Source organism: Rhinoderma darwinii, chromosome 6 (genome assembly GCF_050947455.1).
Source record: "Rhinoderma darwinii isolate aRhiDar2 chromosome 6, aRhiDar2.hap1, whole genome shotgun sequence".
Classification (NCBI taxonomy): Eukaryota; Metazoa; Chordata; class Amphibia; order Anura; family Rhinodermatidae; genus Rhinoderma; species Rhinoderma darwinii.
The window spans coordinates 14,601,980-14,614,011 of NC_134692.1; the positions used below are offsets into that span (position 1 = coordinate 14,601,980).

Genomic DNA, 12,032 nt, shown 5'->3' on the forward strand with positions numbered 1-12,032 from the left:
GTGCGTAGTCTGGTCTACTGCCAAGAGGAAGAAGATAGCACCCTAGACCAGACGCTGGATTTCTCAAAATAAATTACAATTTTAATCCTTACTCTGTAAGCTTTTACAACCTACATCATTGGTGTCCAACCGGTGGCTTGCCAGGAACTCTCAACATGCCATGTAAGCCGGGGGGCTATCACAGCATGGGAGTTGTAGTTTTGCAACAGCTGGAGCAGGAATAGGTTGGAGACCACTGATCTACCTAGTAGTTTGGCTTAGTGGTGGTGTCCTGGTGCAAAAACTGCTTTACCACCAACGATGCCACTCCCGGCTATATATCTTGATGTTGTGTTCTATGGGATTTATGTGCAGTATACAAAATAGTGTTTGTCTAGCGTAATTGTTGTTGTGTAATTTGTTAGGCGTCTCATTGTCATTATGTTATTCGTCCTCATCGTTCACCAATGACGGCTTCTTTAAAGGGAAGGTTCTCTTTTGCAGCCATTTTTTTTTATTTCTCCAATGCCTCTAAAATGTAAAATGGAACAACTTTGCAAATGGTAATAAAAAAAAATAGTCAACCGTTCTGTGTATACAGCTCCTATGCAGACCTAAAAGTCTCCATGGTTACAGACTACAAATCAGCCCTGTGTATAGTCTGATCCTACAGTCGCCTGTCCCTTTCTTCTTGCTAACTATCTAAATGTAAATAAGCAAAAAGTAGTAGGCAGATAGAACAGGGTAACACATGACTGCAGAATCCGACTACACAGGGTTTGTTTGTAGTCTGTTACCATGGAGACACAGAGCTGTAGACGCAAAACAAGAGGATATTTTTAAGTAAGACTATTTGCAAAGTTGCTTCATTTTCGAAGCATTGCAGTAATTTTTTACAAGAAAAAATGGTTGCGTAGGTGGACCTTTTTAATTTAGCACATACAAGTCCAAAAATCGAAAACTCAATACCTACCCCAGCGATCACCATTCTAGTATGTTTTTCATTGTCTGCGTCTCATTGGCTGCATTCTACCTAGCTGCATCGAAAGGTTTTATTACTGTCAAATTATTCGTATAATAAAAGGTGACAAGAGTTTATTGCTTGCCATGTTCGCCGCCTGCTCTGAGAAATTAGATTGTTAATGAAAGGCTTGAAACGTTCATGTGTCAGATACATTGTTGTGTTACTTGCTCTCTAGTCAGTTTCGTTTTTCTAGCGCCCGCTGCTTTCATTTCGCAGTAACTTCCACATCATCGGGCATTAAAAGCAGCATCTTAAGATGCGTATGAACAAACCACCTATATTTCTTTTCAGCCCTGATCAGAAATTCGAAGAACATATCAAGGATGAAAAGAGCATGGACTTCCAGAAGCGATACATTCTCAAAAGGGATAACTCGAGCCTAGACAAGGACGATAATCAGGTGGGTGCTGTGGTGGATTCCTTTCTTGACAGATACCCCGGCTTACGCGCCAATCCTGCAGCTAATCCCTTTCTCTACACAGATGAGGATGAGGTTAAAAGATGATAGGAGAAGCAAGTCCATTGAAGAACGAGAAGAGGAATACCAGAGGGCTAGAGAACGGATATTCGCGCAGGAAGTAGGCAGAATGCTTTATGCCATGTTTTTTGTGTTTTTTTTATGTCACATGTCAGGGACGCTGACGCACGTGTACGTTCAGTATCTCCGTAACCCTACAGGGGGTCGCTATTTACTTTGTGGTGTGTTGATTTTCGAATCGTTTTTTTGGACTATGACACGCACCCAAGATTGAACAATAGAGAATAAATGTTTCTGACTAAGCAAGACTTCCCTGGTGGTCTAGGGTAGTGGAAGGGTTAATGTTACCAACTCTGGTTCAGGGAAGTGAAGGGGTTAATATTTAAGTTCTTTGCGGTCCAGGGTAGAAGAGGGTAAACTTTTGATTCCAGGGTGGTCTAGGGTAAACATCCCCCCCCTTCCTTGGTAGTCTTTAGTAGAAGCAGGATTCATTTTTAATTCCCTGGTGGTCCAGGGTTTGTCCCTCTTCCTTGGTGGTCAGAGTTCATCTTTAATTTACCTGGTGGCCTAGGTTTTGTCCCTCTTCCTTGCTGGTCTGCAGTAGAAGCGGGGTAAATCTTTTGATTCCAGGGTGATCTAGGGTAAGTCCCTCTTCCGTGGTGGTCTAGGGTAGAAGAGGTGGGGTTAATATCTAGTTGTCTAGTGATTTAATCACCTATCTGTGCTCCAGTGGTGTGTTTTGTGTGTCTGTGCACATCGAGTTCAGCTTCCGATCCTGCCCTGATCATACAGATCTGTGCCGGGCAGGAACAGAGAGGACTCTGCAGTTATGAACAGATTGGGCCCAGTACTTTATGAGCACTTTGTCCGATCATTAAGGAAGCAATCAAGCAGTAAGGCTGGACCCATTGTTTTCCCTGGAGATCAGCGGCATCATCTGAGAAAAGCAGCCATATTAATAAGCTACTGTATTAGAAGTCTTGGTTGAGTCCATGTGTTAAGTCAATGCTAATGGCTTTGGGCTGAATGATTGTGACATCTGAGATGTGTGGTTAACCTTCGAATGAGTCTAACGCCTCATGTTAAAAATGCAAAAAAAAATCCCAACACATTTCTAGTGCTGAACAATCTATTACAATCTTTTTCATCTCTCTCCGTCAGTCGCTGTGTTCTCAGGAGAATTTTCTCACGGATAAAAGGTAAGCATCGGTTTCCCTCGTTATGTACTTTACCAATATTAAGAAAATTGCCCCCATTAACTACTCTGTTAAAATACCCACAGAATTCAAGAGGACGAGTGTAATCTTACACAGCAAAGGCGCCAGATATTTAGGTATTTAACCCCATCCCTTTTCTGTTTGCATGTGTGTATTCCGCTTTTCTTTTTCCTTGCGATTTTTCTTTTTTCCATATATCTTTACAGTCAAGTTGTATAAATTTTCAGGATCAATAAAGATGCTTCAGGTAGATCAGGAAACAGCCTCTTCAGCAGTACTGAGAATGATGTCAAGTATAATGAGCCTCGCCCGTGGAGCAGTACGGACTCCGACAGCTCCATCCGAAACCTGAAGCCCGCTGTCACCAAAGCTAGCAGCTTCAGTGGGATTTCGGTTTTGACACGAGGGGATAGCACTGGAAGCAACAAAAGCACAGGCAGGCTTTCCAAAACAGGTATCACCGGTGTGCACCAGAGAGCCGGCTGCCAAGGCATCTTCTCATTATTTGTTTGACTTTTGTTGTTTTTACTTTTTTCATCTTTTTTTTTTTTTTTCCTTTTTATATGCTTGAGTTTTTCTGTGTGCTTGTGTTGAACATGCCAACGTTTGTAGATTTGTTGCAGGGTCTAGGTTTAAGATGGGCTTAGGCCTAAGATTTCAGACTTGTGACCACCGCATGCATGTAGGCAACAGAGGGGGGGGGGCAGACAGAAGGTTTTGGCATCCGATTATCTCAGAGGAAGCAATAGTGAATGTCTGGTCTGAGAATGGCCTTTTTAGAGTTTTTCTTATGGCACCCATAAATATGACTGTTGACTGATCCTGCTGTCATTGGCTGGATAGGACAAGGGGCATCTAATGTTGTCTTGTGCGAAAAAAGCCAGCCTTGGCAAACAGAGCTGCATTAAACGGTATCTGTATGTTACCGCAAAGGCCTTTTAATGATTAATTTAAATGAGGCTGAACTGTAATACCGGACACAGCCTGTAGTCAAAAGTGGCGCTGTTTTGGAAAGACACTTTTATTTATTCTCAAAATACCCTTTAATAAACCAACCCTTGAGCTATATAATGCCAACAATAGTCTTTCCCTAAAACAGACACTTGTAAATGTGAGTTTCTACAAGTTGCACTGGTAGAGATAAGGCTTCGGTAGCTTTTTGGGCCATTAAAAGCATAGAGGATACTGGTAATCGAGGCTCAGGGGGCGCTGTTTGCATAAAGCCACATGCAAGATTTTGCCCGCTCCACCCCTACTTTCTTAATTGCTTTGATTGCACCCACTAGCTCACCCATATTAGAGCATCTATTAGGGGTCTATCTTAGTGAAAGACGCCCCCTCTAATCTGGTGTCCTGCCCCCGTCCTATTCATAAGCCAGTTGGAGATGGTAAGTTAACTGAAGTCTTGAGCTACACCTCCAAATCTAGTGAGACTCAACCTACTTAAAGTGCAACTAAACCTTTGACAAACTTCTGACATTTCACTATGACATGTCAGACGTTTTGATTGCTGAGGGTCCGAGGACTGAGACCCCCACCAATCGCTCAAACGAAGCAGCAGAAGCAATTGTGTCAGTGCTCAGCCGCTTTGTGTCTGTTCAGCTTTTTCAGAAAATCAATGTATCCGAGTACGGGCTCAATACAAAGTTTATGAGCCCGTACTCTGATACATCGGCTTTCCCGAAAAAGCCAAATAGACCCGAAGCAGCTGAGTGCTCACACAATCGCTTCTGCCGCTTCGATTGAGCAAATGGTGGCGGTCTCAGTCCTTGGACCCCCAGCAATCAAAACTTCTGACATGTCACTATGACGTGTCAGAAGTTTGTCAAAGGTTTAGTTACACTTTAAAGGGGTGTTCCCATTTTGGAAGGCTTCAGTAGGAAGACCCCATAAAAACAATGTTTTGGACTCAAGACTAAGTAGTAGAATTAAGAATTGAAGGAGTAAGCACTGAAGCCTTCCACTCCTTAGCCGTGCAGATCGATATTCCCTTCAGGGTCTGTGGAGAGCTGGGTTGCCACCAGCATCTGTAAGGCCCTTTTACACTGTCCAATGATCGGAAAAATGAATGTTTTGTGCAAACACTTGTTTCCCGATCATTGCCCGTTCTTCGGCCGATCACATCTTTTATGCGGCCAGAAAAATGGGCGCCTGTCGGCAGCACGTCTGCGTATTAACGATTGTGCGTCCCCATGCTTGCAATCATTACTGTTTGAATTGAACGACCGAGCGCCGATCGACCTGATCGACATTGGCGCTCGTTTAACGGGCTGATAATCTTTCCGAGTAAGAGGTTGGAGACCAAGATAATTTAGGAACAACTCATTAGAACATTTAAAGGGGTTGCCCCATCAGACACATCCCCTCTTAGATTGGAGACGCCATGATGACCAGCTGCTGCTCTGGTTCACAGCTCCCAGGCAAAAAGTTGTTTTTCTGGGGCAGCTTCGGCCATCCCTACTTTACATGGCGGCCACTCGAGTTTGCCAGACCAGGAGCCACTTTTAGAGCGGGGGGATCGTGCTGTAGGTATTTGGACAGGAGTTGTCTTACTAAGAAAACCCATTTTAATAAACCTCTAACAAGACGACTTTATGGGGACACGGGGGGGGGGGGGATTTATCAAAACTGGTGCAAAGGAAAAGTGCAGTTGCTGATGGCAACCAATCAGATTGCTTCTTTCATTTCCAATAGGGCCTCTAAAAGAAATGAGAGCTGGAATCTGATTGGTTGCTATAGGCTTTCATTTGCCCCTGTTTTGATAAATATTCTCCATAGTTCCTGATGTATAATTTATGGTTACTGTAACTGCTTTTATTGCTGCCGATACTCTGACCAATCTGTAATTGTGTTTCCACCATGTAATAATTACTGCTGTTGTCCAGGATTAGAAAAACGGGGCTACCGTCTTATAAAAGCAGCACCACACTTGTCCATGAGTTGTGTCTGGTATTGCAGCTCCGCTTCAGTGAAGAGACTGGGCCTGAGCAGCAATACCACACACCACCTGTGGACAGCTGTGGTGCTGTTTTTGGAAGATGGCAGCCTCGTTTTAATAATCCTGGACAACTCCTTTAGGCCCAGTCCACACAGTAATTTTCGACGCTGATTTTGATGCAGTGTGTCAGAATCGGTGCCAAAAAAAAGTCCCAAATCTCCCTCTTGATTTAAAAAATAAAAATAAAAAATCACCAGCAGTTTTGGACATCCGCGGGAAAAAAAAGGGTTGTGCCCTATCTTGGAGCGGTTTCTGTCTCTACACCTCCTTTTGAAATTAATGGGAGGAAGGAAAAAAAATGCTGTTTGTAGCGTTTTTAATCGTGGTTTTTAACCAAAAACCGCCCACCGTTTTTGCGTTTGCATACTACATATAGGAACAAAAACGCCTCGTAAGACGTGTCAAAAAAGGGTTATACAAATTTCAAAACCTGCCTTAAGAATCCTGAATGAATTTTGAGGCAGATTTTTTTTCTACTTGGCAAAAAATGCAGTGTGCACATACCCCTAACGTTTACACATTATTACAATATAGTACCGGACCCGACACTTTTTATTTTCCCTTTATGCCACTCATAGCGATTCTCTGTTGGTTTATTAGAAGACTTTGTCTCTTTCCAGATCCTTTTTTTTGTAGCGCCATCTATAGTAGATAAACCACTAATATACTGGTAACGGTTAACCGTGGATGGCTGGAGGAATAAACACGAGTAACGTGGTTTCCGCTAGATTTTACCCACATAAAGTTGTAGTACTTTATGTACAATGATTTTCTAGGGTTGCCGACTTCTGTGTCTTTCCTGCCTTGTTCCTCTTCTAATTACGCAGGGCTGTAGTTAGACTTGGGGCAAATAATGGCATAAGTTATTAACCTGGCCGGGCTCGCTCATGGCGCTACATGAAGACCATTTGCTGTGCGGCATCTGTGCAGAATGGCGTGACCATTTACGATGTACCTGCTTGCGTTATTGTTCCATCAATGGTTAAAGGGGACCTCTTAACGACCTAAAACGTTGAGTTCCATATTGTCGGCCCAAACATAATTCAGTTCTTCTTTATCCTTGGGGATGGTGGATACCACCAAGTCATGACCTACTTGTTAGAGGTCACCAGTACCCAGGGCATTCGGCAGGTGAATGTTGGCTTAAAGGAAATGTCCATCCAGTCCCAGAATGTTTAATCCAGTCCTAAATTCTGTGATGATTTCTTAATATATCTTTTATAGTGGTCGGAGCTCTGTTTTTCTGGTACAGAGCTCCAAAATTTCTTGCTTTGACGTGAAAAATTATAGATAAAATTCTGGATGCCTCAAGTCACCACTAGGGGGAGCTTACTGCATACTGTTTCTACATTTGAACTCCATAATAAAACTGTATGCAGTAAGCACCTACGCTCCCCCCCTAGTGGCAGCTGCAGACTGTCAGATTTGTATCTGCAGGAAATTTTGGCGCTCTGTACCAGGAAAATTGAGTTGTTTTTTTTGTAAAAATATATATTTGAATTAATTGGCACAGAATGTTGGACCTAAAAATGACATGGTGTTATATTTTTTTACATTTGTAGGGACTGACCTGTAAACCCCAAAGCCTGTCAAGGCAAACTATCAATTATCATGGTGGACTTCACTCTGACCAATCCTATTATTTTCTCTGGGATTAGTGGTGCCAGAAGTGTCTGGTAGCTCCTCATCTCCGATTTAATAAAATATGCACATTCGGCAGGCCAATAGCTATTGCTTGTTTCTCTTCAGATTTAGGCTACAAAATATACCACTGTGCATGTTCGGGGGTCTACCTTTTAACCCTGTGCTACTTGCATGTTTTGCTTGATGTGCTTTAGCTGCTACTTCTCGCCTCCCTTGGTTGTCACAAGCATGAGCAGCGCATTGGTGCTTCTGCTTTCTTGGCAGCTGAGAGGTTAACATTTTTGCATCTGTCAATGTGCATGTTATTTTTTTGATCTTTTAGGTAAAAATACCGGTTTTTTTGTTTTTTTCCCATTGCTCCTTTCCCATAGGTTCAGAGTCTTCTAGTAGTGTAGGGTCGTCCAGAGGTTCTCTGTCACTCTCCCAGCAGACTCTTCCAGTAACCGCTGTAAGCCAGCCTTCCCATGACTCCGCTGCCGTCTATCCACCTGTCAGCACTAGTAATTCTCTTTCCTTTGATGGTGGCTTAAGTGGGCAAGTGGCTCCATCTAGTACTAGCTTCTTTTTGCTTCCCTTGGAAGCCACTGGCATTCCTCCCGGCAGCATTCTGATCAACCCACAAACAGGTTTGTACTTGGTGAAAACCACTCCGATTATTTCAAGGGCGTCATTGTGCAAAGATCTTCTCTGTCGTGATGTTTTAATACTTGTCAACTGTGTTTTCTTTTGGTTCTAGATTGTATAATGTTTTTGGTTCTAGATTGAATAACATTTGTGTTCTTGATGTTGAGCCTGATGAAGAAATGCAAGATCGGTCATGTTGCACCTATATAATTAGCATATGAAATCAAAGTAACCATCATTTAGGTGTCCTCATTTGGTTCCGTTCTAATGAGGTCTCAGAAGTGTGCACGGGGTCATATACTTTCAGCGGAAATCAACCAATATATTTTCTCCGGTAGCAAACTGGAGACCAAACATTTTAGGTTCAGATTTTCAAAGGGGTTATGTGGGGACCCAAAAATGTATTAGCGGTGTACTCACTGCAGTATGTGAGTGCACTCGCGAATATACATTCCGGTCCCCCACATCACCCCTCTCTATTCCAATGGATGGGAAACTGGGTCAGAATATGTGCTAGACCCTGAATAGGGAGCGGGCGGCATGTTCATTATTTTAGGGTTAAGATAAAAAAATTGTGTTTTTAGTTCCACCCAAAATTAGAATTTTTGATTTTTGTTCTGTTTCATCTGTATTTTTAATTAACGCAGATTTTTTTTTTTTTTTATTATTTATTAGAGAAACATTGTTAATTTTAACTGTTCACATGGTTTTTATTAGTGACACCGTCTCTTTGTATAACTGCAGTACAGTTGGTTGTAAGTGTAATTCAATGGTAAAATGATTTCTTGCCAAAGGCTTTGATTAGACAATTTAACATGACTGACTAATTTACATCAGTGTAAATTTATTAAAACGGCCTAACAGGCCTTGCCATAACAACCAATCAAGTGGCAGCTTTCATTTTTCCAGAGTAATTTAATAAATGTAAGCTGAGCTCTGATTGGTTGCTATGGGTAACAAGGTCAGTGTTTCTGTTAGACCGTTTTAGTAAATTAGTCCCATTTAATTGGTAAACACTTGAGTCACGCGGCAATCCCGCTCCAATAGAAGTAAATGGGGCCGGGGAAATTGTAACATTTACCCCGTTCACTTCTCTTAGAATGTGATTCAAAGTCCCATAAAGTGAAATTAAATTGCACACAGGCTCCATTGAATTATCAAAGTTGTCCATTAGACCTGGGCATTAAAGGGGTTTTCCAGGATATATTCGATTTGTACCAGTTCATATTTTTGATCAAATATTTGAAATTTTTGCAAATTTTTTTACTAAATAGAATTTTTTTCCTAAAATTGAATTGTAAGGCTCTGTTCATAATGAAGCTATGACTAGTCCATTTTTGAAAACACTGCCACACATTTTGACAGATCCCATTGCCTCATAACTGGGTCAGGGGTGGATCCAGTTTTCTTGATGGCAAGAGCAGTGCTGCACCTCGTTATTCTTGCCGTCCAACATACCGAAACCTCTGGCGAAAATTGGCGAACACAAGTGTGAGCAGCCGGTCTGCGTGTTTGTGACTTGTATATAGTTAAAGGTGCCCATACACCTCTGATAGTTGGCTGAACCCGCTGTTCTCCCCCGACGGCAGATGAAATCCAACATGCCTGTTCCAGTGGGAGATACGCCGCTGCCATGTCGTGGCTGAGCAGAACGTGTATGCGGGAATCCAGGAGAAATTTCCAGCTATCTTGAGTGTATGGGCAGCGTTGGGCTCTGTTCACACACACATCCATTTTTTTTTCCCTTTACACTTCTTCCTTCCTTGGACCCATTGATGTGAAAGTAATTTGAAGTTTTCAAAACTAGATGAAAACTGATGACCATGAATATTTTTTTTAAGAAGATCTATAAAGATTGCTGACCAAACGGACGACATCTTTTGCAATTATGATCATTTCATAAACCAGAAAAACTGAGCAGGCACAATCTCTAGTGTGAACATGGCCTTATTTGTTGTTTTGGCTTAGAAGAGGTCTGTTTTTTTTGTTTTTTTTAAATTAACCTAGGGGATTTGGTTGCTCGCACTGTATCATTAACGTCAGGTTTATGAAGAAGAGGAAATCACAGCATTGACTCTTATGTTTCTGCAGGTCAGCCATTTATAAACCCAGACGGCACTCCAGTTGTGTATAATCCTCCTGTGACTCAGCAACCAGTTAGGACCCAAGTGCCTGCCCCAGCGCCCCCTCCCCCACCTCCGCCCCCACCCCCTCCCCCTCCACAGCAAGCTCCAAATCACCTAATACCACAGGTATGTACAACGTCCGAACGTAATGAGAGACACTGACCTTTCTTTCATGAACACTCAGGCATTCATTGAGTCATGAGTTCCAGTCTGTCCAAAATTTCATTAGACGGGCTACGCCGCAATACGTTGCCATGTTTTGGGTTTCTGGATGTTTACAGATGCAAATGTAAAACCTACGGGTGCTCTGAGATGCGTTCTTACGATGTGCTATCAGCACGTACACTTCGGTCCATGTCACATTGTATGGCATACTTGACAACAGCCTGGCGCGAACATGCTGGGTTGCCATGCGTACCGCAAAAAATGACCGAACGGCAGAAATATCAATTCTTTTTGAGGCGTCCTAATATGCGACTACTTATATGGGATCAAAATTAATATTTTGGATTTTTGTAGTAAAAAAATATTTCAAACACAAGACATCACTCAGATTAAACATACTTTTTACCCTAAAAGGAGAATTCTCCAGTACATCGAAGTCCTTGAGTTTCCTCTTCTGTCAAGTTTTATACACGATTTGAACACTTTGATTTCCATATTGCTGTATAAGTATTTGGATTTGCCGTTCAGGACTGTAAGGGTATGTTCACATGGCTTATTTTCGGAAGTTTTTCGAGCCGAAAACGGCTGAAAAATCGGAAGTTAGAACGCCTCCAAACATTTGCACATTGATTTCAATGGAATATACGGCTTTATGTTCCGACGGGGCGTTTTTTTTACGTGGCCGTTTTGAAAAACGGCCGCATTAAATAACGCCCACGAAAAAGAAGTGCTTGTCACTTCTTGAGCCATTTTTGGGGTAGTTTTTCATTGACCCTGTAGAAAAACAGCTCCAAAAACGGCCGTAAAAAACAGCTGAAAATTAGAAGCCGTTTTCCCTCGAAAACCGCTCCGTGTTTTCAAACTTTTTTAGTAACCGTGTAAACCTACCCTCAGAAAGCTAGATCTGTTATTTCCCTTCTGGGATTGTGACTTCCACAGCACAATATACCCTCCTCTCTCGCAGCCGGTCAGAATTTATTGTCTCATTTTTGTAGCCGAGAGAAATGAGTAAGCGAAAATAAATGAGTGTTGGCCAAGTGAGAAACCGTATCAAATGACCACCCTTAGCAAGAAAATCTAATTCCGGCCACAGGCTATCAGCTATAATATGACTAGTTGGCCAAGAAATCTTACACAGCTGTCAAAAGTTTTCTGTTTTAATGTTTCAAATTTCGTTTTAAAAGTTGGGAGATGAATGTTCCTTATTATTGATTATATTTAAAAAATCTATATATTTTATCTATTTTTTTTATATATATTTTTCGTGATAAATTTGATTCTTAATTATTTCCAGCCACCTGCAGACCTCTTTAAAAGTGAATGTATTATCTCTTAGAAATGCTGCTGTCCTAATAATATGATGTTTTTGACATATTCTTGTAACTCTAATTTAGGGAGCTGTCACTCTTTTTGTGTTGGTGTTAATTATAATTGTAACTTGCAGTACCACTTCTCACCACTGTTGGCAGCCGTTGTTATTCTTAGACACCAAGGGAACAGTTCCCCATCTCTATTGTAGCTGAGCTATAATATGGTCAAAACACCAATCTTAAAAATATAATAGCTTTGGGAAAAAAAATCCCACAGAAGTGCCAGGCCCCTCGTTTTAATCAGCAAGAAGAGGTTAACAAAACTGTATGTTCCAAGAAAAAGTGGTAAAATCCTTAAAATAAATGACCGTAGTAGAAATAATTAGGACTAACGTTGTCTGATAGATCATTGAGACACTTCAGAAAAGCATCTGTAGGGGTCTATGAACTGGGACCCCTAGCAATTA

General features: G+C 41.7%; 1 protein-coding gene across 15 annotated transcripts in view; it reads left to right on the plus strand.

Moving 5' to 3' along the window:
* Window positions 1-12,032, plus strand: part of R3HDM1 (R3H domain containing 1) — an 87,703-nt gene that overhangs the window by 55,121 nt on the left and 20,550 nt on the right. For 12 of the 15 annotated variants that reach the window (XR_012849461.1, XM_075829210.1, XM_075829211.1 and 9 more), the window contains 7 exons: window positions 1,295-1,403; window positions 1,486-1,581; window positions 2,643-2,680; window positions 2,764-2,814; window positions 2,926-3,152; window positions 7,712-7,966; window positions 10,056-10,216. Coding sequence is in view for 14 of the 15 variants with exons in the window: in XM_075829210.1 (XP_075685325.1) it covers window positions 1,295-1,403; window positions 1,486-1,581; window positions 2,643-2,680; window positions 2,764-2,814; window positions 2,926-3,152; window positions 7,712-7,966; window positions 10,056-10,216 (937 nt within the window). In the remaining variant the exon portion in view is untranslated. The remainder of the gene's footprint in view (window positions 1-1,294; window positions 1,404-1,485; window positions 1,582-2,642; window positions 2,681-2,763; window positions 2,815-2,925; window positions 3,153-7,711; window positions 7,967-10,055; window positions 10,217-12,032) is intronic. The other 3 variants (XM_075829220.1, XM_075829221.1, XM_075829223.1) reach the window with 1 other exon arrangement.